The sequence below is a fragment of the Phacochoerus africanus genome, chromosome X, assembly GCF_016906955.1.
Source record: "Phacochoerus africanus isolate WHEZ1 chromosome X, ROS_Pafr_v1, whole genome shotgun sequence".
In the NCBI taxonomy this organism is placed as follows: domain Eukaryota; kingdom Metazoa; phylum Chordata; class Mammalia; order Artiodactyla; family Suidae; genus Phacochoerus; species Phacochoerus africanus.
In genome coordinates, this window is record NC_062560.1 from 15,538,490 (window position 1) to 15,565,762 (window position 27,273).

Sequence of the window (27,273 nt, forward strand, 5' to 3'; positions counted from 1 at the left end):
ATTCTCTCCCATTCAGTACGTTGTCTTTTCATTTTGTGGATGGTTTCCTTTGCTGTGCAAAACTGTTTAAGTTTAACTGGGCCCCATTTGCTTGTTTTTACTCCTGTTTTCTTTGCTTTAGAAGACAGATCAAAAAATATTACTATAATTTATGTCCAAGAATGTTCCAAGTAGCCTTTTTTTTTTTTTTTCTGGCCACACCTGCAGCATGCAGAAGTTCCCAGCCTAGGGACTGAACCCTCACCACAACAGTAACCCTTGCCATAGCAGTGACAACACCAGGTCCTTAACTCACTGGGCCACCAGGGAACTCCTAGATAGCCTTTTTTAAGGCAGAATTTTAGAAATTCTAACACATGCTACAACCCGAATGAACCTAGAGGACATTTGCTAAATGAAATGGACCATTCATAAAAAGACAAATGTGGTATGATTCCACTTATGTGAAGTTCCTAGAGAAGTCAGAGTCATAAAGTAGCTTGATTTCCAGGGGCTGAGGGAGGGGAGAACAGGGAGTTGCTTAGTGGGTACAGAATTTCAGTTTTGCAACAGGAAAAGAATTGTGGAGACTGGTTGCCCAATCACGTGAATGTACTTACTACTACTGCCTATACACTTAAAAATGGTTAAGGTGGTCAATTTTATGTTACTCTACAACTAAAATTTTTTAAACTTAAAAATTTCTTAATCTCATGAACTATCCGTGCCCAAATTTCCACTTCTTGTAAACGTCAACATTTTTTCCCCAGTGTTTGTTTGAATTAGGATCCAAATAAAATCCACAAGTTGCCACAGGTCATGTTCCCTTAAGTTGTTTTTAACGTATAAATTCCCTTCCCCTCTTCCTTGCAACTTATTTGAGGAAACAAGTTGCCTGCCCGTCGTTTCTCACAGCCTAGAGTCTACTCCCTGCATCCCTGTGGTGTCCTTTAACCCTTTCCGCCATTCTCTGTAGTCCCTGTAAATTGGTAGGTGGCCGTAAAGGCCCTGGGCTAGCTTTGATGTGGTCTCAGGAGGAGACCAAAGACATCCATTTCTGCGGGGCCAGCCCAGCCGGACCTGAAAAAGCGAGGCTAAGCCACCAGCCAAGCCGCTTCGAGTGACAAAGACGCAGTTTACACACCTAAGTCCGCCTTTAAAGCCGGGGAGGAGGAAAAGGGGTGGGGCGTAACTACGTGGGAAAATCTCTTTGTCCGGTTTCCACCCGCGTAATCACGTTACGAAATAAACAGCCAGCGCGGGGCGGGGCCTTTAGCCGGAAGTGACGCAGGCGCGGCCACGGCAGAGTGGCCGTAGAGGCGGGGCCACGGCTAGACGGGCTGCTCCCGGGCCACACTTCCGGCTATCGCCCAGGGAGACGCGCCCTGTGGAGTCCCGACCAGGCTCCGCCCGCTAGGGTCTCCTGTGACCCGGACCGCATTGGCGGCCCTGCGGGCGGGATGTTCCGGGGTTTGAGCAGTTGGTTTGGCTTGGAGCAGCCGGCGCCGGGTGGCCGGCAGTCCGAGGGAGATGGGCAGCCCAAGGGAGACGCTCCACCCGAGCAGCGCTCCGAGGCGGTGGCAGAGACAGCGGAGGGGGAACCTCAGCAAGCCGGGGACCAGGAGCTCCTTCATCAGGCCAAAGGCCTCGGCAGTGAGTCTCTCCCCGGCCCCGGGGACCAGAGAGTTTCAGAGAGCGTCCGTATCCCTCCTCCTGCCGCCCCTGGGCGTGGGCCACCACTGGTCGGGGGGAGGAGGGAGGGAGCGGAAGGCGTGTCTGTTGTCTGGAGAGCTTGGTGTGGATCTGGGCATGGCCGAAGCTTTATCTTGCAGTCAAATCCTGTGCCCGAAGTTCCTGGTGACATGTCACTCTTGGCACAGTGTGTCACCACTGCAAGCAGGGCCGAAGTAAAGCAGTGGGGTTCGACGTCTTTAGGGTTGACGAGGAATGTCTGTTTTGTTCATCTCGCCAACTTTCCCGTCTTTGACTTCCGGAGGACTGAGGACGTGGGAGAGCTCGAATTGGTCGAAAGTGCCTTTTTGCCCTGAGGTCAGAATGTCATCCGGAGTAAGTTAAGGAAGAGTTACTGAAGGCCTCTGACAGGCAGGCTCATCTCCTTTGGGCTGCATTGGGACCATTTTCCTTAACATGGGAAACTAGTTGCCAGTTATTGTCCGTGATGTGCAAGTTTCAGCCCTAAATGTTTTGTGGATGTGTCTTAAGTCACCTGTTTAAACACCCCAGCGAGTCGGGAGGACCAGCGATTGCAGTGTTAGTGGCCCAAAGTTAATGCTGATAGTAAATGGTAGATGTGGAATTTGAACCCATGACTGTCTTAATGTCAAAGCCTGTGCTCTTTTCCAGCTTACAGCCTAGTTTGGGAAGAGGGTGAAAGTCCCAGGCATGCAGAATAAACACATCCTGTAGTAATTCTGCTCCTGGAGAGACCTTGGCAGGCTTAAATAGTCAAGGAAAACGTCTTTGAGAAGATGACCCTAAAGCAGTCAGCACTACAAGCGAGAGCTATTCAATTTAGCACGCATTTTTAAAGAATTTACTCCAAGTTACTAAAACGCAAGAGCATGGGGCTGGCTGGAGCGGAGAAACACATTTTTGAATAAGAAAGGCTTTAATGTTCAAAAAGTTACTGCGGAGTGGAGAGGCAGGGAAAACAGACCTACTCTCAAGTCCTGGCAGTACATAATCTCAGCCCCAGGCCCCCAAACGGTGCACAAGAAAAATAAAACTAAGTGCAAAGCAATGAAATCACTAAAGAGGGTACAGCTATTTCCTGTGAGGAAAATGGGGAAGAAAGGAGCTTGGAATATTCCAGAGATGTGAGGAGATGCGTTTGACTAGAGCAGAGAATCTTTGTTAGGTAGCTGGGATAAATAAAAGTGGGATTGCTGTAGGAAAAGCTGGGTATGGTTGTTTCCCTGATTTCGTAAAACCTGGAGAACCATTTTCATTTATCTTCAGGGGAGTATCAAAAGTGGCTTCTTACACCTTAGGGCTTTATTGAAACCTCACATTTGTATTTAGTAAGAAAGACTTCCAAATAATTTTTAATAAATCTTTTTTTCAGTATGGATGTCTACTTTGGAGCTCAACGCTGCCATCTCTTTCCTCACCAGACTCTTGAGGTTGGGGAGGCTCAGGTTAAGGTGGAGGCGCTTCCCCACCCACACACATACTGTGAATGCAGAGTTCCCACCTAAATTAGAGCTCTTCTGGCTGTGAACTTTATTTGATTTTTAAAAAAAGGTGTAGAGGTTCCACCTTCAAAAAGCCAAAAGAGATATGATCAGATATTTTTTTATTTCTACCTATTGATCCTAAGAGGTGTATTAATTCTAAAAAGACCCATCTGTGTTTTGGAAACTGAAGATAAACATCTCTGGGCCTGACTCCCACCAAGTAGCTGCAGTACTTGAGCCTTTTAAAATCGACATGAAATCTCCTGGGGCCCCATTTGTTCTGTAAACTTTTGTTGAGTGCTTTCTTTCAAGATGGGAGTGTATGGGAGTTCCAGGGTGTGAGTGATTCAGATGTTTAACACTCAAAGGTAGAGGTTTGCTTGGTTTTTTAAAAAGAGTATAGATAAAGTGCTAATTGGACTTTTCACCAAAACCTCCCAACCCAGTTGTGCTGAATAAGCAGTTACTCTGGGGCACGAGGCCTCGGAAGGTGGGGAAGGGCTCTTCAACAAGCTCCCTGATACACTGCCCTCCTTCTGGGATCACAGCAAGTCCTGAGTTTATCAGGAGGGAGAGCCAAGGATGGGAAGGTTTAGATTAATTCTAAGGCTGCCTTAAAAACCACTCTCACTTTGCTGTTCTAGCAGCAAGCCTTAAACTTTTTACTTTCCTCTTTGCTCTGATAAATGTGTGCTTTTTCTGACCTTTGAGAACCTTCCTACTTTTCTTTCCCTCTCTGATCCCCTTCAGTTCTGCAAACCCTTGTGACTTGCTTATCTGACATGAGGCAGTGTGGGATCGGGGTACCAGCTTGACCACTCAGAGGCAGGTAGCCTGTGTTTGGGTTCTTTATACTGCTTGCTTTTATCAGCCCTCCTGTTTGGCTGTCTGCCCATTTTTGCCATGTCACTCTGGGTGGGTAAATAGACTAGTGTTACACTACTTACTGGCTTTATTGTGATGTCATTTGCGAATTACAGTAAGTCCAACAAACAGGCTTAATGTCAGGGATCCCTAAGACCACCCCTCGGTTCAATGAGTGCCCACCACAATTAGAGCTTCTTTGACAAGGAAGAAGGGGATAGGCTACTGGCCAGGCAGTCAGCAGGGTCTGCCCCATCTTCATGGACAAATTATTTAACCCCCGTGTGCCTTGGCTTCCCTATCTGTAAGCTGGGTTCCTTATACCTACTCTTCCTGGGAGGGTCGTGACATGATGAAAATGAACGTAAAATGACTACCTTGAATGGAAACGATCTGCTCCATCCTTGTATTAAGTTGCTGAGTCTACTCACTCAGACATTTCACTTAGACTTTTCTTTGGCTGCCTCCTCATTTCAGACCCTTTGCTTGTGCCTAAGTCCCTGAAGTGGACGTTGTACTCCTGTTACTTTTAACTCTTATCTGCATCTCAGTTCTTCTAACCACTTAACAAAAACTGTCTTTCACTTGGTATCAGCTGATGTCTGCACAATACAGACTTCTCGTCTTTCTGAGCATCTTAGCTGAAGATCTCTCGTCCTGCTGTCCTGCTCTCCCGCTGCCCACTCCCTCTGACTTCGGAATCCAGGCCACTCTCTAATTACTTTTAGGAGACATTTCTCCCTTCTCTGTTTGTTTTTTTGTTGTTGTTGCTATTGTTGTTGTTTTTTTGTCTTTTGCCACCTCTAGGGCCTCACCCGCCGCATATGGAGGTTCCCAGGCTAGGAGTCTAATCGGAGCTGTAGCTGCCGGCCTATGCCACAGCCACAGCAACTCGGGATCCCAGCCGCGTCTGCGACCTACATGGCAACCTTATAGTTCCTAGTCGGATTCGTTAACCGCTGAGTCACAACGGGAACTCCTCCCTTCTCTGTTTAATGAATAATCTTGCTCTTCTTGTCTTGGAATCCTTGATTTGTTCATTTGTTTAGAAATGAACATACTTTGAGGGCAAGAACTAGGCTCTCTCCAGCGTTCCGTGTATTTCACCCATGGAGTCATCACAGTCAGAGAATTGAGGTTACTATGCTAACATACCGGTTTCCAATTGACAGTCCTCCCTTCGAATAAAAATGACAATTCTAATTCAGAAGGTACGGCTGAGAAAATCTTAAAGGCAGCCCTTTAGAAGCTTGGATCTGTCTATCTGCAGAGAATATTCTTTCAGATAGTGTGGCCGTCTACCCATTTTACCATATGCCACTCTGGGTGGATAACTAGACTAGGCCTAACCAAAGCGAAATCAGAATCTCCCTAAAGCTCAGCACTCATCGTGTCACTCCCCAGTCATGCATTCAACAAGTACTTATCGCTCCTCTCTGAGGGTACACTGGCGAATCAGACACTGTCCCAGTGAGGCTTGGGGTGGGTTTTTAGTCTAGCTGGGAGGACAGATTCACCGCATAATTGATAGTGTCTTGAATATTGTTGATCTGGCAACAAGGTACTGAGCGAACACATTTGAGGGATGCCCATGCGGGGGCCAGGGACCATTTTCTGAGACATGATGTTTAATCAGAGGCTCACACTGGAGTTCCCATCGTGGCTCAGCGGTTAACGAACCCAACTAGCATCCATGAGGATGCGGGTTCGGTCCCTGGCTCGCTCAGTGGGTTAAAGGATCCGGCGATGCTGTGAGCTGTGGTGTAGGTCACAGACGTGGCTCGGATCCGGTGTTGCCATGGCTGTGGTGTAGGCTGGCAGCTACAGCTCCGACTCAACCCCTAGCCTGGGAACCTCCATATGCCACGGGTGCGGCCCTAAAAGAGACAAAAAAAATAATCAGACGCTCACAGGATGTATAGTTAGCCAGGTAACGGGAGGGCTGATAAAAGTGTTTCAAACCAGGAGTTACTGTCGTGGCGCAGTGGTTAACGAATCCGACTAGGAACCATGAGGTTGCGCGTTCGATCCCTGGCCTTGCTCAGTGGGTTAAGGATCCAGCGTTGCCATGAGCTGTGGTGTAGGTCGCAGATGCAGCTCGGATCCCATGTTGCTGTGGCTCTGGTGTAGGCCTGTGGCTACAGCTGCGATTAGACCCCTAGCCTGGGAATCTCCATATGCCGAGGGTGCAGCCCTAGAAAAGACAAAAAGACCAAAAAAAAAAAAAAAAACCTCCCTCAGATTTATCATGGGATGGGTTAATCTAGGAAAGGAGGAGCATTTTTTTTCTTCTTTTTTCAACAAGAGGGAAGGAGAAAATAAAGATGGGATACTTAGGGTCTAAAAAGAAAAGAAAGAAAGAAAGAAGCCTTAATCTTATTGTAAAGTAGGAGGGGAGATTATTTGCTGAGATAAGTTAGAACTGAGACTGGAGAAGGGCCAGACAGGTTTGAAACAGCTACTGGGGTGAACTGGGAAATATGCTTAACAGTCTTTGAAAGCAATGAATTAAAGGCCAGTCCCCTGAGAAAGTGGAGCACTGTCAGTGCTTCTCATTCCTTGTTTCAAGTGCTAATTAACAAGGAACACGCCCTGAGTGGAAGCGTCTTCTCAGTGCTCTCTAAGGGAGAAGTCACAGATACAGTAACCATTGTACTTGAATGGAGCACAGACTCTTTTTTATTCTTTACAGACTATCTATTTAACTTTGCAACTGCTGCTACAAAAAAGATAACTGAATCAGTTGCTGAAACAGCACAAACAATAAAGAAATCAGTAGAAGAAGGAAAGATAGATGACATCATTGATAAGGTACATTTAAATATCTTTTGAAAATAGAAGTTTATAAAATTCATTAGCAGCTTATCACCCTTCCTCCCAGGAACTTTATTAACACAAGTAGGATGTCGTCCTCTGATAAAAATGTTGTTGAGATGCTTGGGTTTTTTCCCTCTCTTTTTCATAAGTGGCTATGATATAAATTACTTGATTTAAATCAGCTTTGTTTTTATTTTAATATATTCTAAAATATATTGATACTTTTGGCTAAGACTAAGCTTTTCATATCGTGAGTTTAGTTTTCAACAGTGACCATTTCAGAATACATTTACGCCTTTGCCTCATTTGGATAAGTGTTAAAATTCCTAGCCCTGGAGTTCCCTTTTGGTGCAATGGGTTAAGAATCTGGTGTTGTCACTGCAGCAGCTCTGGTCACTGCTATGGCGTGGGTTCAGTCCCTGGCCCGGGAACTTCCACATGCCGTGGGCACGGCCCCCCCAAAAAAACTTCTAATCCAATAGGAACAACCCTTTTAAGACCCTGAAGTGAGTTTGTTCCTTTTTGCAGTGGTAGGGTGCAGGCCTAGGGAATTTCATTTATGTTGCTAACTGTCTGAATTAAGTAGGTCCTCAGGTAAACTTTAGCTTCCTATTCAGATACTTCTGTCGTGTGTAGTATTTGTTGGAATGAGATTCGACCTGCACTTTATTGTTTTATGGAACAACACAGAAATCCAATTTTTAACTAACTTTATTTTTGCACTTGAGAAGATCATCTGGAATTCCCTCTGTGACACAGTGGGTTAAGAATCCAACCGCAGCAGCTCAGGTCACTGCAGAAGTTCGGGTTTGATCCCCGGACGAACGCTGTGGGTTAAAGGATCTCCTGTTGCTGCGGCTGCGGCCTAGGTTGCAGCTGTAGCTTGGATTCGATTCCTGGCCCAGGAACTTCGATATACTGCCGATGTGGCCATAAAAAAATTAAATTAAAGATTTCAAAACTTTTAAAAATGAAAAGATCATCTGTCATAAGAGCAGTTGAGCACTTGTTCAAAAATGTCGAAGATCCTCTCTTATTGGGGAAGGGAAGAAATAACACTTTCGTAGTCTCTTTATTTGACTTCACAAGTCTCGAATGTAATTCTTATCTAATAATGAGTTTTTCAAAGTAATTTGACTGTATGTATTTTTTAACAGACAATTATAGGAGATTTTCAGAAGGAACAGAAAAAATTTGTTGAGGAGCAGCATACAAAAAAATCAGGTATGATACAGGTTTATTGTACATGACTTACTCGCCTGCACATTTTATTGGGCTTGGGTTAAATACTAGATGCCCCACCAAGGCTCTGAGAATACACAGATGTCTAAGTTAAGCCCCCATCTTTCAGGTAGCACAGAGAGTAGTGGGGACAAACCTGTGAATCTTCAGAGTTTAAAGGAAGGAAGGAGAGTTCCCTGGTGACCCAGCAGGTTAAGGATCCGGCACTGTCACAGCTGTGGCTCAGGTCGCTGCCAGTGGCTAGGATGGTGGGTGAGGGCAGCCCCTCTGGGAGCTGGCTCTGAAAGAGAGTAAGCTTATATTTCTCACTTTATCACAAATTCAGCACTGTGTCTGATGTACACCCAAAAGGCACCTAGGAAATGTTGCCTCCCTTCCCTTTCTATGCAGAAGAAAAAAATGAAAGAGCTTTCCAAGGGAGTGACAGAGGGCCCTGAAATGTCATGGGTATTTGGGAACCTAATACATTTCTTTCTCTTTTTTTTTTGTTTTTTGATTTTTTGTTTTTTTGTCTTTTTAGGGCCGCACCTGCAGCATATGGAGGTTCCCAGGCCAGGGGTCTAATCTGAGCTACAGCTGCTAGCCTGTGCCACAGCCACAGCCATGCCAGACCCAAGCCATGCCTGAGGCCTACACCCACAACTCATGGCAACGCCAGATCCTTAACCCACTGGCGAGGCCAGGGATTGAACCTGTGTCCTCATGGATGCTACTCATATTCATTACCGCTGAGCCACGATGGGAACTCCAAATGGGCACCTTCATTCCTGTTATCTCCATTTTCCAGATAAGGACACTGGCCTGGAGGAAAAAAGAACCAAAAAGTATCCTTGGGGTTGGACCATTAGGAGGTCACTGGTTACCCTAAAAAGAGACATACTGGGGAAACAGGGAGTGAGGGGGGACTCATCCCTAGCAGTGGCTTGGGCCTGGGGAGGACCTCAGTATTCAAGGAGCAGGGGTATAAGGAGAGGCCGCCCAAGGCGAATAGACTTCAAATGGAGACCAAACTGTTAAACAGTGTAAGAAAAAAGTTTCGAAGGGGCTTTACCCTTTTTTAAAAGTATGCAAATAGGGAGTTCCTGTTGTGGCACAGCAGAAACGAATCCAACTAGGAACCAGGAGGTTGCAGGTTCGATCCCCGGCCTCCCTCAGTGGTTTAAGGATCTGGCGCTGTGAGCTGTGGTGTAGGTCGCAGACTTGGCTCTGATCCCTCGTTGCTGTGGCTGTGGTGTAGGCTGGCAGCTGCAGCTCTGATTGGACCCCTAGCCTAGGATCCTCCATATGCCATGGGCATGGCCCTAAAAAATCCAAAAAAAATGTAAATACACCAAAAAATAAAAATGGTGTCCAGGTGTCTCCTGTTGGCCCAGTGGAAAAAAAAAAATCCAAAAAAAGAATTTAGATTCTAACTGCCACCATTTGCTTGTTTAGGATAGGCCAAAGAATGAGCCAGATGTCGATGTGCCCATGTATTCATCCAGGCACACCAGTAACTTCCTGTCGGTTGGTACCCAGTAGGATGTCTCTTCCATTTGACCTCTGCCCTCTTGCCCTGCTCCAGGCCCAGACGGTGGAGCTGCTCAGATGAGCTACCTGCTTGTAGTTTTGTCCCCACTCTTTTACACTTGCTGCTTTCTCTGAACAGCCCCATGCACGTGCAGACACACACACACCCCAGTGAACTCCTCCTAGTCCAAGACCGGCTCCCAGGTCACAACAGGCCTAGGACTCACCTCTCCAGGTGGTTGCTCTTTGTCGTGAGCCCCGGATGACATAGGCCGGCTGTTAGTGGGCTGGACATCCCCAGCTTTTTGCTTCTAAAGACTTAATGGAGGGGAGTTCCCTGGTTAGCATTCAGCACTTTGACCACTGCGGCCCAGGTTCAATCCCTGGCCCGGGAACTGAGAGCCCACCTCAAGCCGCTGCACTCTGCCACCAGAAAAAGAAAGACTTAATGGCGGCTTTAATTCCACCCTGTTGTTTACTGCTTCCGATTTCTTTCTTTCTCTGCTTTCATTCCTGACAACCCTCTTCACAATTGCTAAGCCCTTACCTTGCAAGGTCATTATCACCTTTTGTTGTGAATAAAGTACAGTAACTTTTTATAGGGGCTTTTTATTTGGAAATCATTTCAATTTACAGAAAAATGACAGTAAAAGTAGTATGAGAACACCCGTATCCCTCCACCTAGATTGTTAGAGTTTTATTCCATTCGCCTTCTCATTTATGTTCTCTTATTCGGTGTGTGTCTTTTTTTCCTTCGTTGTGCATTTCCTGAATGTGCCTTTGTGGCACAGAGGGTGAAGGGTCCAGCATTGCTGTAGCTGTGGTGTAGGTCTCAAGTGCACCATGGGTTTGATGCTTGGCCCAGGGAACGTCCACATGCCACAGGTGCGGCAAAAAACCACACCAAAGCCTTTCCTGAGCGGTAGGGATGTGCTCTTGCATGACCACCCGCAGTCCAGTTACCGGCTGTAGGAACGTTAACCCTGAGAGAAGATTCATAGTCTGATTTTGTCAGTTGACCCAGTAATGTCCTTTATACATTTTCCCCTGAATACAGCATCCAGTCCTGGGAATAGCACTACATTTTTTGTTATGGCTCTTAGCCTCCTATAATCTGGAAGATTCTCTCAGCCTTTCTGTATCTTTCATGACATGGATGTTTTTGAAGAATACTCTTTCCCCCCTTTTTTATTTTTTTATTTATTTATTTTTTTGTCTTTTTTTTTTGTCTTTTGTTGTTGTTGTTGTTGTTGTTGTTGCTGCTATTTCTTGGGCCGCACCCGCGGCATATGGAGGTTCCCAAGCTAGGGGTTGAATCGGAGCTGTAGCCACCGGCCTACGCCAGAGCCACACAACGCGGGATCCGAGCCGCGTCTGCAACCTACACCACAGCTCAGGATCCGAGCCGCGTCTGCAACCTACACCACAGCTCAGGGCAACGCCGGATCCTTAACCCACTGAGCAAGGGCAGGGACCGAACCCGCAACCTCATGGTTCCTAGTCGGATTCGTTAACCACTGCGCCACGACGGGAACTCCTCCCCCCTTTTTTAAATGGACCGTTCCTCATTTGGGCTTGGTCTGCTATTTCCTCGTGATTAGATGCAGATTATGCAGTCTCGGCTGGAACACCGTATGGATGATATGTCCTTCTCAAGGTAGCACATCCAGAGGCCCACTGTGGTCCTCTGTCCCTCATTGGTGCTTGCCCGGTCAAGGCATTGTCCAGTCTTTTCATCATATAATTCAAGTAATTTTTTTTACAAAATGCATACATGCGTATGATTCATGCATTAAGTCTGAGGATTATGATGAATGTTTGTATTTGGAACCTATTAGTAAACTGCTAAAATGATTGTGTGGAGGATTTCCTGTTGTGGCACAGCAGAAACAAATCTGACTGGGAACCATGAGGTTGCAGGTTCGATCCCTGGCCTCGCTCAGCGGGTTTTAAGGAGCCAATGTTGCCATGAGCTGTGGTGTAGGTCGCAGATGCGGCTCGGATCTGGCGTTGCTGTGGCTGTGGTGTAGGCCGGCAGCTGCAGCTCCGATTAGACCCCTGGCCTGGGAACCTCCATATGCTGTGGGTGCGGCCGTAGGAAAAAAAAAAAAAATTTTGTGTGGAAGCTTTCTCATTCTTTCAAGACACAGACCAGAGTATAAGCCTTGTAACCTGTTTGTCTCTGTTCTTCTTTGCCATTAACAACCTTTCAGAAGCAGCAGTGCCCCCGTGGGTTGATAGTAATGATGAAGAAACCATTCAACAACAAGTCTTGGCCCTGTCAGCTGTAAGTATCTTGTGTTACCCTATTTAGAAATACTTTCTTCCTCTCTCTTTTTTTTTTTAAATTTTATTTATTTATTTATTTATTTTTGTCTATTTGCTATTTCTTGGGCCGCTCCCACGGCATATGGAGGTTCCCAGGCTAGGGGTCCAATCGGAGCTGTAGCCACCGGCCTACGCCAGAGCTATAGCAATGCGGGATCCGAGCCGTGTCTGCAACCTACACCACAGCTCACGGCAACGCCGGATCCTTAACCCACTGAGCAAGGGCAGGGACCGAACCCGCAACCTCATGGTTCCTAGTCGGATTCGTTAACCACTGAGCCACGACGGGAACTCCTCTTCCTCTCTTGACTTTATTCTTAGCAGAATGTTTTTCTTCTGTTCAATTTTTTAAATATTTTAAGGAGTTCCCTGGTGGCCTGGCGGTTAAGGACTTGGCATTATTACTGCTCGAGTTCAGTCCCTGACCCAGGAACTTCCACATGCCGTGGGTGTGGCCTAGGAAACAAAATAAATAAACATTTTGAGATGTTAAAAATGTGCACATCAGGAGTTCCCGTCGTGGCGCAGTGGTTACCGAATCCGACTAGGAACCATGAGGTTGCAGGTTCGATCCCTGCCCTTGCTCAGTGGGTTAAGGATCCGGCGTTGCCGTGAGCTGTGGTGTAGGTTGCAGACGCGGCTCGGATCCCGTGTTGCTGTGGCTCTGGCGTAGGCCGGTGGCTGTAGCTCCGATTCGACCCCTGGCCTGGGAGCCTCCATATGCCGCAGGAGCGGCCCAAAGAAATAGCAAAAAGACAAAAAAAAAAATGTGCACATCAACTTATACCATTTTTTCCCACTGGCTTTAAATTTGCTGCTTCTCAGATTTCTTTTCTCTTAATAGAAAATTCTAGCCTCTTACACAAATAATCCTTTCGGTCTTAAAAGGATTCTTATAATGTTATTAAGACAGTCTTTTGAGATGTACTCTCGTATGAAGTTTCTATACAGCATTCTAATTCTCGTGACTGAAATGATTGCGTTCTAAATTTTCTCTTTAACCGCTATATGTATTTGTTTGAAACTGAAATTGAAAAAAATAAAATGGCATATGCTGGCCCACAAAAATTTCTGCTGAGACTTCAGAGGGAACATAGCAGTACCACCTAACAGTTCTGCAGCATCTGACAGTTTCAGGAAGTACTTTCTCACACATAATCTCTTCTGAGCCTCACGGTATGACTGTGAGGTAGGTAAGGGGCTTTTATCACCGCTGTGCAGGGGTGGGGACCAAGACTCTCAGATGTGACCCTCACATCCTTTCTGCATCTCCGCTGGGCTCTGAACCCTCAGCAGGCAGAGGCCAGCTTTGGTCTCTGTCCAGCACCCAGCCCCCCACCTGGCATGGGATGCAGCACATAAGGCTTTTTCCTCTATCAGTGGTTTTCAAGCTTCGTTTTTTATTTTATTTTCTTGTTTTATTTTATTTTGGTCTTTTTAGGGTCTCATTCACGGCACATGGAGGTTCCCAGGCTAGGGGTCTAATCAGAGCTGTAGCTGCTGGCCTACACCACAGCTCAAAGCAATGCCAGATCGTTAACCCACTGAGCAAGGTCAGGGATCAAACCTGCGTCCTCATGGATGCTAGTCAGATTCGTTTCTGCTGAGCCGTGTCGGGAACTCCCAAGCTTCGTTTTTAACCTCCTCTTTTTTTAAAAAAAAAGACCAAAGTCGCAAATGAAAATTTGGTCTAGAAAATAAACGTAGAGCTGGGCTTTTCTTCCCTTCCATTGCCCCAGGGCATTTTAAGGTTTTCTCTTCCTATTAGTATATCCTTAACCCTAACCTTAATCCTTAACCTTAACTTAATCCTAACCCTAACCCCCATCATCCATACTGAGTTCATTGTGGACCCCCTGTATTTTGTTTACCACATTATAGCCAAACTTGGCACTGATATCACAGACCTATTTATCCCCAGAAGGAAATGGGGACAGTGAGGGTCTCTTCCCACTCCCCAACCCCCAACTGGAGTGTAAGTGCCATGAAGGCAAGGACTCCATCTGTGCTGTGCCCTGCTGAGCAGGTGGCACAGAGCCCAGAGCACAGCAGGTGCTGAAAGAGCATCTTCTGAATTGATGATGCAGTGAGCATTGCACCCAGACGCACCTCTGAGAGAGCGCTCAAGATTTCAGCACGACCCAGAGGCTCTGCAGCAGTCTTCAGTCCAGCCTTTATGATGGCTGCTGAACGTGTTAAGGGGTAGGTTAAATTGCTATAATAGATCCCAAACCAGAGTTAGTTAAGGAGTTCCTGTGGTGGCACAGTGGTTAATGAATCCGACTAGGAACCACGAGGTTGCGGGTTCGATCCCTGGCCTGGCTCAGTGGGTTAAGGATCCGGCGTTGCCGTGAGCTGTGGTGTAGGTTGCAGACGCGGCTCGGATCCAGCGTTGCTGTGGCTCTGGCGTAGGCTGGTGGCTACAGCTCCAATTCGACCCCTAGCCTGGGAACCTCTATATGCTGTGGGTGCGGCCCTAAAAAAAAGGCAAAAAGACAAAAAAAAAAACAAAAACCAGAGTTGGTTAAGTAAGCTATGAGTTTCCCTCCCTCCTTCCCGCCTCTTCGTAATCAGTCCAGAGGTAGATGGTCTCAGTAGGTGTGCTTTGCCCCATGAAATCATTTGGAGACCTGAGGTCTTCCTGCCTTACTCCTGGCCTGTACCAGCCCCTAGGACGTGGTCTGCTATGCAGGGAAGCCAGCTCCTTATGACCACGACTGTGTTCCAGCCTGTGGGAGCTGGAAACGTGGTGGCTGTTCCAGACCATTTGAAGGCCAAGACCCTAAAGCTACTCTTATCACTCAGGCCCACATCTGGACAACTTGGGCAACTTAGACACCCAGCCACCGTGGACGCCAGGGAGCCTGAGAGATGCGGTCTCTGGGGAAGGAAAAAACCTGATCTCTGGGTTGTGTGGCCCTATGCCCAGCTGGAACTCATAAAGGAAGGAAGGAAGAGGAGTTCCCGTCGTGGCGCAGTGGTTAACGAATCCGACTAGGAACCATGAGGTTGCGGGTTCGGTCCCTGCCCTTGCTCAGTGGGTTAAGGATCCGGCGTTGCCCTGAGCTGTGGTGTGGGTTGCAGACGCAGCTCGGATCCCGTGTTGCTGTGGCTCTGGCGTAGGCCGGGGGGCTACAGCTCTGATTCAACCCCTAGCCTGGGAACCTCCATATGCCGCGGGAGCGGCCCTAAAAAAGGCAAAAAGACAAAAAAAAAATCTATGAAAGGATTGGTCGTTCTCCACTCTCTCTAAGGCAGGCAAGTTAATGACAACTCAGTGGACTTTGCAGCTGAAGCCTTTGGGAGGATTCAGTGTGTCAGATCATTGATGTGGTGTCACATATTAGTCTGTGATTTTCCCCGTGTTTTTCCTCCTTGTATCAAAGGACAAGAGGAACTTCCTTCGTGACCCTCCAGCTGGCGTGCAGTTTAACTTTGACTTTGATCAGATGTACCCCGTCGCCCTGGTCATGCTCCAAGAGGACGAGCTCCTGAGCAGGATGAGATTTGCCCTCGTCCCGAAACTGTAAGCAGTGGGCTCTCGCGCTGGAGTAGCACGTGTGGCCCTGGCTGTGTACGGGGTGTCAGCGGGGAATCATGGGATGGGGGCCAGGAGGCGCTCAGACGCTCCTGATGCAAACGGGCTCTGCAGCCCTGCAGCAGCATCCTCCCCCCACCCCCGCAGAGGATGCCATAGAATTAGAACGCAGGGTGGACTTTTGGGAGTTTGGGGGTACAGATGAGATGTGCTCTTTTATCCCCAGTTAGAAGGCAGAATGAATTTTCCTGGAGTTCCCGCTGTGGCTCAGTGGTTAGCAAACCTGACTAGTATCCATGAGGACGCAGGTTTGATCCCTGGCCTCGCCCAGTGGGTAAAGGATCCAGCGTTGCTGTAGCTGTGGTGTGGGCCGGTGGCTACAGCTCCAATTGGACCCCTAGCCTGGGAACCTCCATATGCCAAGAGTGCGGCCCTAAAAAGAGAAGAAAAAAGCAAGAAGGTAGAATGAATTTTCCTATAAAGATGACAGACGTAATGATCCGGCTTGTCTCCGTGGGATTGTCGGTTCGATCCCCCGCCCAGAGCAGTGGATCAAGGGTCTGTCGTTGCCAAAGCTGTGGTAGGGCATCAAGAGTGCTGCTGCAAAAGCAAAAAAAAAAAGACCCCCAAATGTGCCCATGCCTTGCTGTATAGAGTTAAGGTCTCTAAGGCCCATTGGGACCCCGCCGCTGCCTGTTCTGCACTCAGGCTCCGCACTCTGGCGGCAGCAGCCTTTCCATCCCCTCCGTCCACCCCTCCGTCCCTCCCCCCACCCCCGGGGCTTATCATCGCTGCTTGTCCTTAAGCCCCGTGCATGCCTCCCGTCTTCTGTGGTGGCCCGGCCAGCAGCAGAGGCCCCTTCCCTTCCTCTCTGCCGCCGCAGGTTCTTCCTCACCTTTCCTAATTCCATTGCCTTTTCTTTTTTCTTCTCTTTTCTTTAGTTGTTTCAGTGCCGACTTTTGAGTGCACCCCATCTTTAGTCAGCGGCCTTTGGTGGTTTGTGCGTGCGCCCCTTTTCAGCCTCTGCTCTTGGTGCACGGACTCGGTGTCTTCCTGTTCCCCGAGGACATGAAGCACGGCTTTCTTGAGAAGCCCTTGTCTCTGTGCTCGTTCTCTGAATCTTCGCTCTGGGCTCTGTGGTCCATGCTGCAGACTCTTCTCCTCGTCCTGCCTTCTGGGCTCTTAGGTCAGACCTCTTGTGACGACCAGCCTAGGAGAGAAAAGTAGCAAAGTTCTGGGGTCAGATGCGTTTGCACCCAAAGCACCTGAAGGCTCCTGCCCCTTGAAGACCATCTGAATCCCCCCAGGCCCCCGGCAGGCTCTTTGCCAGGCTCCCAGGACGGGCCAGAGGCCCTGAGGCGTTCGTGGCAGGCATATAGTTTTGGTTATTGCCAATTCTGGACTCTCTCCGCTGCTGACAGTAATTGTAGATTTCTTCTAAGCTTCGGCAAATAGTATTTTTGATTTATCACTGGCTAAGTAAACTGCCCATTGAGTAATTCTGTTAGGGCTGATAGAGAATTTAGGGGTTTTTTTTAGTAAGTCATTGTCTGTTAGGAATGCTTAACTGAAGTATTTATGGATGAAATGACATGATACCTGGAATTGCCTTAAAATATTCGAACCCTGCCCAAAGGAATGTATGTATGTAGGAGAGGGGGCACAGATTTTGAAATGAGGTTGGCAAAATGCTGATAAGTGTTAAAGTTAGGTCACACATACGTGGGTGTTCATTGTTCTAGTGTTCTTGTGTTGTGTTGAAATTTCTCTGTTAAAACAGCAGCGAGTTCCCATCGTGGCTCAGCAGTTAACGAACCCAACTAGCATCCATGAGGATGCGGGTTCGATCCCTGGCCTTGCTCAGTGGGTTAAGGATCCGGCATTGCCGTGAGCTGTAGGTCTCAGATGCGGCTCAGATCTGGCAGATGTGGCTGTGGCTGTGGTGTAGGCTGATTCAACCCCTAGCCCGGGAACCTCCATATGCCATGGGCACAGCCCAAACAAAACAAACAAAACAATAGCATCTGCAGGTAACACAACATTGTAAATCACCTATAATCTGATATAATATAAAAATTAAAAACAAAATAACAAAAATGAGCTATCACATACAAATGTAAGACTTCCAGGCTTTTCCTTCTTGACATACAGAAATGCAGCTTTGATCATTTGAGACGCTTTTTCTGAACAGAAGCCATCATTAACCAGGAACAATTTAGAAACCAAACAGAGTTCCCATCATGGCTCAGCGGAAACAAATCTGACTAGTATCCATGAGGACACAGGTTCAGTCTCTGGCCCCGCTCAGTGGGTTAAGGATCTGGCATTGCTGTGAGCTGCGGTGTAGGTCACAGACATGGCTTGGATCCTGCGTTTCTGTGGCTGCGGTTTAGGCAGGCAGCTGCAGCTCCTACTTGACCCCTAGCCTGGGAACCTCCGTATGCCACAGGTGTGGCTCTAAAAAGACAAAAAAAAAAAAAAAAAAAAAGAACCAAACACTTGATCTGTATTTCCAAATGCCTGCTTAGTGTGTTAGCACTTCCCTATGACAGCAGTGCTGGCTGGAGACAAGGCCCTGCTGGTGTCACAGGCACTCCCTGAGGCGTTCCCTCTGACAACACTAGGGAAGTCACAAGTCGTTCCAGCCTCAAGCTGTGACACATGCCCATTGTTTCCCAGAACGTATCCACAGCATACTAATGTTCTAAAAATAGTCTATAATAGCGTAAGTGGTCAGATTAAATGTTGAGGCATTGCTATGGTTGATAGACTTCCTTATCCTAAGACTTCTCGGAACCTTTAGCATGTCATCCGCTTGGTGACTCTCTCCAGAGAGTAACTGAGTGTCTCTGCAGCCTGCCCCTGTCATTACTTCCTCTTACATCAGTCGGGGAGTCTGGAAAAGAACACAGTCCAGCTGTTTGTTTTTATTAAGAAAGCAAACATTGCCCATGGTCCTCTGTAGAGATAGTGCACCTGTTTCACTCTGGACATTTCCTAGAGCTCAGAATTAAAACTGACCTCGAAACTGTTCAGGCAGCTCACTGCCTCGCAGGAAGGCTAATCTCAGTTTTGTATAGCTGTGATGTTGTGGTTTAAGATCCTTGAACATACTTGCATAAACAGCCCTAGTTCTTTTTGTTCGTTTGTTTGTTTAGGTCCGACCCACGGCATATGGAGGTTCCCAGGCTAGGGGTCCAATTGGAGCTACAGCTGCCGTCCACAGCCACAGCCACCCCAGATCTGAGCCGAATCTGAGACCTACACCACAGCTCACGACAATGCCAGATCCTTAACCCACTGAGCAAGGCCAGGGATCGAACCCGAATCCTCATGGATCATAGTCAGGTTCGTTAACCGCTGAGCCATGACAGGGACTCCAGCCCTAGTTCTTTCATTTGTTCCCTGGGTCTTTTGGTCTCTGCACCCCTCACCATGCAGGTGATGAACCTGTGAAAGCGAGTTCCCCAAAGTGGCTATGATGTGCTGTCTAATTGCAGAACAGCCCACCTTACTGGGTCTTGTTGCTTTTTAATGAGGCCTAAGGTTTCCATAGCTCTTCTGGCAGCCCTAGCATACTGCTGTTTGCACAGCTAAGCTTGTGGTTGTTTGTGACCCTTTATGAACCGTTGCTAAGTCAGTTCTCCCTCCTGCCGGTCTAGACATGTTAGGAGAGAAAGAGAGTTAGGAGGCCACGTGACAACGGGAAATGCTGCTGGGCACATGGTGGGACCGTAGCGAGTGAGAGGTCATGATTGCTGTGACCATCTGTTTTGGACGACACCTTGTCTTCTTCATTCCGGAATCCCTCCAGCACCTCGCCCACGGCCTGATACCTGCGGTACCTGGTCAGTACTGGTGGGATTCATGAAAGATGGGCCGCATCTGGATGCATAGCATGTTTTGGTTTGGTTTGGTTTTTTGGCTGCCCCTGCGGCGCAGCACGTGGAGGCTCCTGGGCCAGGGATCGAACCCTCACCACAGCAGTGCCCCTCACCACAGCAGTGGCAACGCCAGATCCTTAACCCGCTCCGCCACAAGGGAAGTCTGGCTGCGCATCATCTTGGCCTCACTTGTGTCGATTAGTTTGCATTTTGCCTCCATCACTGAACAAGCTAGCTTCCTAGCCCCGGTTTTCCAGTCACACAGGTGACAGCCATGTGTTCTCATGCCCTGTCTAGGGAAGACCTGTCCTCATTCACAAACCAGGGTCTCAGTACTTTCTGTTTTCACCGGTTTTCTTCTCCTTCAGAGCCTTCAAGGCCACCCCGTAGGAATACTTACCTCGCCCATCTTGGGCGCCAGCACCCCACGCCAGCGCTCCAGTGTGCAGCCAAGTCTGAGAAGCCCTGAGCATTCTCAGGTTGAACTGTGCTGCAGTCTTCATCAGTCATCTCCCACCTCACTGCGACCTCTTACTTGTTGCTACTTATTTGCTAGTTGTTTGTAAGCAGCCAAATATTTCCTTTCTTAAGGAACAGCACCCTCAAGCCTTTCTTCTCGCTGCTCGTCAGCGCTTAATCCTTAGGTAAACAGCAGGTAATTGGAGTCGTGGCTCTGCTTCCAGTCTCCCAGGTTGGGCTCATCGTGCTTTCAAAGCAGCACCCTGTTCTCTTCTGAGGGCAGAAGAGGAACATTAAACACCCAGAAACCCTGAAGATTCTTTGGTGTTCTGTAAGCTGTCTTTTGCTACTGTGGAGAAGATAGCTCTTCTTCTTTGGGGGGGTTGTTCGTTTGTTTGGCTGCACCCACAGCCTGTGGAAATTCCTGGGCCGGGCATTGAACCTGCACCCCAGCAGTAACCAGCACCACAGCAGTGAGTGACACCGCCAGCTCCTTCACCCACTGAGCCACCAGGGAACTCTGCTTTTCTTTTTATTCTGTTACTCAGCTTTCAACTCCAAAGCAAATGTGAATTGCCTTGGAGCCTCATTCAGATTTGAAAATTGTCCCTAAAAGTCATCTTTTCCAGTCTCACTGCAACAGATAACCCTGCACACATTTTCTGCATGCATTCTCAAATGCATTGTCATTTATTTTGGAAAGTGTGAAAGAAGAAGTGTTCTGGAGGAACTACTTTTACCGCGTCTCCCTGATTAAGCAGTCGGCCCAGCTCACGGCCCTGGCAGCCCAGCAGCAGGCCGCCGGCAAGGAGGAGAAGAGCCGCGGCAGAGAGGATGAGTCGCCGCTGACAGGTACCTTCGGAGAAGACGGCGCGGGGGGGGGGGGGGACGGTGCAAAAGAGTTACTTTAACAATGAGATGCTCATGAGCTTGTCACCTTGCATGTTCCAGAAATAGCGTCATCTTAGGGAAAGTTCTTGTCTTTCCAGAGAGAATACCCTTCCTGCCCTCACTCTGACCCTGCGCACACGTCTTCCCCAAGCTTTCCTTTCCCTTGCTGTCTTTTTCTGGCTCTGTGGGGTTTTTTATTTCTCCTTCCATCACCAGTCATCTTCCCATCTCCTCCTTGCCCCTTCCCACGAGACTTTTCTTGCCTTCTGGCTTCCCCTGACTCAGTTCACCACTTCTCTGTTTCTCAAGCTTCTGTTCAGCCTGCTCGGCTCCCCAGCGCTGTAGCGTGTAGAGCGGAGCCAAGCGCCGTCCCACTGCCAGTTACAACCATCCAGCCTGGAGCAAGGCACCGTTTGGTGACACAGCCTGCTCCTCCGGATCATGACACTTTGAACCCTGGTTGTTGGCGACAGTGGCTTATAATATTGGCAAGGATTTAATATCTAATAATAATTAAACTATGTATTTTGTGTTATGTTTTTAACATGTAATGAACACTTGCTGCGTATAGGTACTGATTACAACTGCAGACTTATCTGTTCATGGAATTTTCTTTTCTTTTTTTAAATGATTTTTATTTTCTCCATTGTAGCTGGGTTACAGCATTCTGTATAGCAAAGTGACCCAGTCACACATATATATACATTCTTTTTCTCACATTATCCTCCATCAGGTTCCAGCATAAGTGACTAGATAGATATGGTTCCCAGTGCTATACAGCAGGATGTTCGTGGAATTTTATTTTTTTTTATTTTTTGTCTTTTTGTCTTTTTTTTAGGGCTGCACCCACGGCATATGGAAGTTCCCAGGCAAGGAGTCTAATTGGAGCTACAGCTGCCAGCCTACACCACAGCCACAGCAACGCTGGATCTGAGCTACGTCTGCGACCTGCACCACAGCTCACGACCATGCTGGATCCTTAACCCACTGAGCGAGGCCAGGGATCGAGCCCACACCCCCATGATTCGTAGTCGGATTTGTTTCTGCTGCGCCACGACGGGAACTCCCTGTTCGTGGAATTTTAAATGATTACGTAAAACCGTGTATCCTGAGCCACGGGTTGTACAGACCATTAGAACAGTACCTGACACTGCATTTGGGCTCAGGAAAATGTAATGCAGTTGCTCTGCCCAGCAACATTCAGCATCTGCATGTAGATGGTACCGTGACTCCCACTTGGTTCTCGTTCTTCCGTATTCCTTATTCATATTTTATTGGAAAATGCCGTTTTACCAAAATTGTATAAAACAAGATAGGCCTAAGGCAGGGTTCAGTAAACATGGTACATTTTGTAAAGTTGTGAAGGTAGAAAATGCAGCCTGTGAAAGGGGGGTTCTGTGACTGGGCGTTACATTTGACTTTGTGCGTTCTGGCCTCCGTGACAAAGGAGAACTGGATACCTAAGTTAATTCCCATCATCCTAAAAGAACAGCAGAACTGTCTTTGAGTGCATTTTGCTAACACTAAAGGCAAAATTTATTTCCTGCTGGAAATCTTCATCGAAGGGACATTGAATAGGATGATAGGCATCAAAAGCATCCCCCAAAGAAAGAGGTTTTACCTGCCTGATTCTTGTGATAACTTAAGAAAAACAGAGAACCAGAGTTCCCGTCGTGGCGCAGTGGTTAACGAATCCGACTAGCAACCATGAGGTTGCGGGTTCGATCCCTGCCCTTGCTCAGTGGGTTAACGATCCGGCGTTGCCGTGAGCTGTGGTGCAGGTTGCAGACACGGCTCGGATCCCGTGTGGCTGTGGCTCTGGTGTAGGCCGGTGGCTACAGCTCCGATTCGACCCCTGGCCTGGGAACCTCCATATGCCACGGAAACGGCCCAAAGAAATAGCAAAAAGACAAAAAAAAAGAAAAACAGAGAACCTAACATTAGAAGCTCGTTTCTGAAAATGATTCACTATCCTCATCCTTGTGGGTAATTTAGTTGTTATTACAGTACGTATTCAGAATTGAGTGAAGCACTTCTTGTCTCTCTTATTCTCACTTCTCAGAGGCAGTACGGCCCAAAACACCACCTGTCGTAATCAAATCTCAGCTTAAAACCCAAGAGGTAAGACAGTTGTACCTTACGCCTAGTCGTCGACGCCTGGAAACGACGGAACTGTGTTCATCGCAGGCGAGCCTGTCACAGCTCCCTGCGAATATGGGTCTCACCCGTTCCGCAGAAGAGGGCTCAGGCCTGCGGCTGAGGCCGGAAGGATTCCCTGGCTGGCCTCACTCTAGCCGTGCACATCGGGGATGGGACAGAATGGCTGGAGCGAAGCGACTCAGGTGGCAGCCCGCCTAGTTACCAAGCGACTGGTCAGCTTAGACCAGGCAGCTAACGGAGGAAGGGAACACAGATGGTGCCGGGCTGAGTTGTGAGATGAGACTCTATACATGCAGTCTGTCGGCGTCGCTTAGAAGACCGTTTTCAGAGCTCGTTTGTTGCATTTCAGGATGAAGAGGAGATTTCTACCAGCCCGGGTGTTTCTGAGTTTGTCAGTGACGCCTTCGATGCCTGTAACTTAGATCAGGAGGATCTGAGGAAGGAAATGGAGCAGCTGGTGCTGGACAAAAAAGAGCAGGAGACGGTCGTGCTAGAAGGTACAAAGCCAAGCGAGTCACTCTCGTCGTCCCCAGTGCCCAGGTTGACCATAGAAAATTGTTCTTCTGAAGGAGCTGTACAAAAATGTGTCATGGCTTTTGCATCACATCTGCTCCTCTGTTCCCCACTCGAAGGTGGATTCTAGACCTCCTGCCCCTCTGCCCTAAGCACAGACGCATAGAGAGGAGAAGCTGAGGCCCAGAGAGGTTAAGTGATTCGGCTGAGGCATCTCAGCCCCAAGGACACGTAACCAGGAACGGGCAAGAAGGCGCGTGCATCCCTTCACGTGAAGATGCTCCCTCTGGCCTTCAGCTTTATAGGGCCGCATGGCATATGGAAATTCCCAGGCTAGGGGTCAAATCAGATTTGCAGTTGCCAGTGCCAGCCATAGCGACCTACTCCATAGCTCACGGCGGCGCCGGATCTCAGACCCACTGATCGAGGCCAGGGATCAAACCCGCATCCTCATCGATATTAGTTGGATTCACCCTCACTGCACCATAACGGGAACTCTCTGGGCTTCTGCTTTAAATGCTGTCGTCCTGCTGGGGTTTACACTCTATGTAGAAGATTCTTCCCAGCTGCTGTGTGCCACGAGAGCATCACTTCTGGGAAGGAGCAGGTCGCCTTTAAAAAACTAAATTAATTTTGGAGTTCCCGCTGTGGTGCACTGGGTTAAGAATCCAGCTGCAGTGGTTCTGGTCACTGCAGAGTTATGGGTTTGATCCCCAACCCAGTGCAGTGGGTTATAGATCCAGCGTTGCCACAGCTATGGCGTAGGTTGCAGCTGTGGCTTGAATTCGATCTCTGGCCTGGGAACTTCCACATGCCTCGGGTATGGCCATAAAAAAAAAAAAAAAAAATTTAAAAACGAATAATTTAGGACAAAAGTGCAAGTGGTGGGCCTGCTTCCTTTGGCACGTCAGGACAAAATACTGGCTTTCTGCTAGATGACAAGCAAAGGCTTGGGTTAATCATCATTCATGAAGCTTTCTGAGACTTAGCGTTCAGGAAGCCGGCTGTTGGGAAAGCCAGCCTCCTGGAGGTGACCTGCAAGCCCATGTGCGTGCCGTGGAGGGACTCTGGAGGCGGGAACTGGCGAGGAGGCTGAGGGAAAGAGCAGCACAGACTGTGGAGCCCTAGAGACCTGGTTCTACCCATGTGTCTGTGGCTGCCATCGAAGTAACCTTGGGCAAGTCACTTAACCTCTAAGCCGCCATTCCCCATCTGTCAGATGTGTGTGATTGGTACCTGGTCCATGGATTGTGCTAAGAGTGAAAAGAGTGATATGTGGACACCGGTTAGCCCCAGGCCTGGCTGAGGAATGCTCAAGAAATGTTAGCTGTTCTTGCTACCCCCATCATCATTGGTAGTGATAAAAATTAGTTTGCAACCAAACATTAATTATCAATTATCCTTAATTATGTAAATAGAAGGAGAATCAGAGGCCAAGGCAAAGAAAGATAATGCCCAAAGCTTTCTGACGACACCCGATGCTTTTGTTTCTACATTTAATAACTTGATTTGGCGTTCCCTGGTGGCTTGGCATTGTCACTGCTGTGGTTGAGGTTTGATCGATCCCTGCCTGGGAACTTCCATATGCCTTGGGTACAGCCAAAAAAAATTTTTTTTAAATATATCTTTCTGATCATACATGTCTTTGGTCACTGTTAAAATCTCTTCAGTTTTTCTGAGCGCACACAGTGCTGAGGCCGGAGCCAGTCAATGTTTCTGCGGTTCGGGCTTTCACAGGTAATTAGAGTGGACTGCATTGTTCAGACTGGTATTAGGCATTCAGAATCTTTTTTTTTTTTCATCATTTCTTTTAGAGGATTCTGCAGATTGGGAAAAAGAACTACAACAGGAACTTCAGGAGTACGAGGTGGTGACAGAATCGGAGAAACGAGATGAAAACTGGGATAAGGAAATAGAGAAAATGCTGCAGGAGGAAAACTAGCTGTCTCCTGAAATAAAGGAAAAATCCTTAATGCTCTGTAACTGACATTAAATTCTAGGTGTCAACCTTGGCTGAATCAGAAGGCACAAGAGTATAATAACTTCATGAAATTATTCTTTTTTCAAGCTGAAACTTGCCTCTTTAAAAAATAGGACAGTTATTCTAATAATCAAAAAGATGTTTTATGGAACATTTCTTTGCTATAAATCTCGTTAAAGATGTTCTCATAGTAGCTGCACACATCTTCGTCACAGAAACACAAGTAAAATTTTAGAGATACGTTTTCTGTGAGGTAAAAAATAGATTCTTCAATTGTGGTTTTCTAAACATTTGTACCTGTTGCATTTTCGTTGCTACATATCTGTTAAAGTACTTACTTAATGGATTGATAACTATCAAAACGACCAAATTGTACCAAAGAATTGAAGAGGAAGCACTTTCAGAACTATTTTCTTGCAAGTATTTTCTAAAACTCCATCTGGAAGCCAAAAGATAGAATAATTACGCTGATTCTAATGATAAAAACATCACACCACAGTTTGACCTTGAGAAATACTGTGCAAGAATATTTGTTTTTCTTTGGGGCCTTTTTTTTTTTTTAGCTATACCACATATTTAATAATGTTTTCCTAAATTTCACATCATGGTTTTCGTGGAAAGCAGGATCTTTCATCCTTTTTGTATTAATGACTGTCAGACGCCTGTTCCCCTTCAAGTCTCGTGTTGTTTAAATTGTCACCGCATATAAATGTTTTTGCTTTTTTTTTGTCTTAATTAAACTGTCAGTCTTTATAAAATTGCGTCTTCTGAGTCTAACTTTGAGAACTTCACTGGCCAGTCCTGCCTGGATTCCCTCTACCAGCAGGACAGTCACAGAACATGTTATGTGAAAAGGACAAGTGGCCGAACATCAAAACGCTCCACAGTGTTTGCTTTCTGAACCTTTTGAATTTTTCAAAGAGCCTTTATTTCATAAAGGGAAATAGAGTTAAGACAGTTCTTAGAAGTTCCTTGGTGGCCTACTGGTTAAGGATCCATCATTGTCACTGCTGTGGCACAGGTTCCATCCCTGGCCATCGAACTTCCACATGCCGTGGGTGTGGCCCCCCCAAAAAAGACAATGCTTATAAGAAGCATATATATTTGTATTCTTGATCCCATGGAAATTAGTCTGTGGTCCCTGGCAGAGGTAGAATCAACAAGAGAATTGGGAGCTTAGGTTTGTAGTTTGAGGTGCACCCCTGTGAATACGCCACCTTCCCCTGCAAGGATCCCTTGGCGCTTATTCCACGAACCCCGGACCCATCATCAGGCAATCTCCACTTGCAGTGCTGCAGTTGCTGATGACTAAGTCTGAGCTCACAGATGTCATCTGGCAACTTCGGGAATAATCCTACCGAAAGGAAAAATTTGACTTGGTTTGTTTTTTAATAGAGTTTGCTAGAGGGACAGAAATGTGTTAAATGTTTTTAAGTAGTTAAAAAAATCCTAGCTGTAAGCAGGTAGTCCTTAGCTCTTAGTATATGCACTAAAATTCTTTTTTATTTTTATTTTTGGCTACGCCCATGGCACTTGGAAGTTCCTGGGCCAGGGATCAAGCCTGCGCCACGGCTGTAACCAGAGCCACAGCAGTGACACCACCACCAGGTCATTAACCTACACAAGGGAACTCCAGCATTAAAGTTCTTACTGATGAATGTTGAATTAATACAAAAAAGAAAAGGTTTCAGAAAAAGTAAAACAAAAAAAAACCCGGGAGTTCCGATGTGGCACAGTGGAAATGAACCCGACTGGGAACCATGAGGTTGCAGGGTTCGGTCCCTGGCCTCACTCAGTGGATTGAGGATCCGGCGTTGCTGGGAGCTGTGGTGTAGGTCGCAGACCTGGCTCGGATCCCGAGTTGCTGTGGCTGTGGCATAGACCGGTGGCTGCAGCTCCAATTGGACCCCC

The 27,273-nt window shown here is 47.4% G+C and overlaps 1 protein-coding gene across 2 annotated transcripts; it reads left to right on the forward strand.

Annotated features, from left to right (window-relative positions):
- The first annotated feature begins 1,289 nt into the window (after window positions 1-1,289).
- Window positions 1,290-26,120, forward strand: SYAP1 (synapse associated protein 1). Of its 2 annotated transcripts, XM_047764666.1 has the most exons (9): window positions 1,290-1,632; window positions 6,733-6,851; window positions 8,015-8,081; window positions 11,822-11,895; window positions 15,323-15,462; window positions 20,521-20,669; window positions 22,771-22,829; window positions 23,218-23,365; window positions 25,196-26,120. In XM_047764666.1, the coding sequence occupies exons 1-9, from the start codon at window positions 1,440-1,442 to the stop codon at window positions 25,321-25,323; spliced, it is 1,077 nt and encodes a 358-aa protein (XP_047620622.1). In that variant the 5' UTR covers window positions 1,290-1,439; the 3' UTR covers window positions 25,324-26,120. The 2 variants fall into 2 exon arrangements, with proteins under 2 accessions (XP_047620622.1, XP_047620623.1); XM_047764667.1 differs by lacking the exon at window positions 6,733-6,851.
- The last annotated feature ends 1,153 nt before the right edge of the window (window positions 26,121-27,273 follow it).

What these genes read in the sequence shown, in the direction of transcription:
- SYAP1 (XM_047764666.1), top strand. Translation starts at nt 1,440, where the DNA reads ATGTTCCGGGGTTTGAGCAGTTGGTTTGGCTTGGAGCAGCCGGCGCCG. An exon ending in TAGATGACATCATTGATAAG is followed by an intron (nt 6,852 to 8,014) that starts GTACATTTAAAT and finishes ATTTTTTAACAG; the next exon opens with ACAATTATAGGAGATTTTCA. An exon ending in GGATGAGTCGCCGCTGACAG is followed by an intron (nt 20,670 to 22,770) that starts GTACCTTCGGAG and finishes CTCACTTCTCAG; the next exon opens with AGGCAGTACGGCCCAAAACA.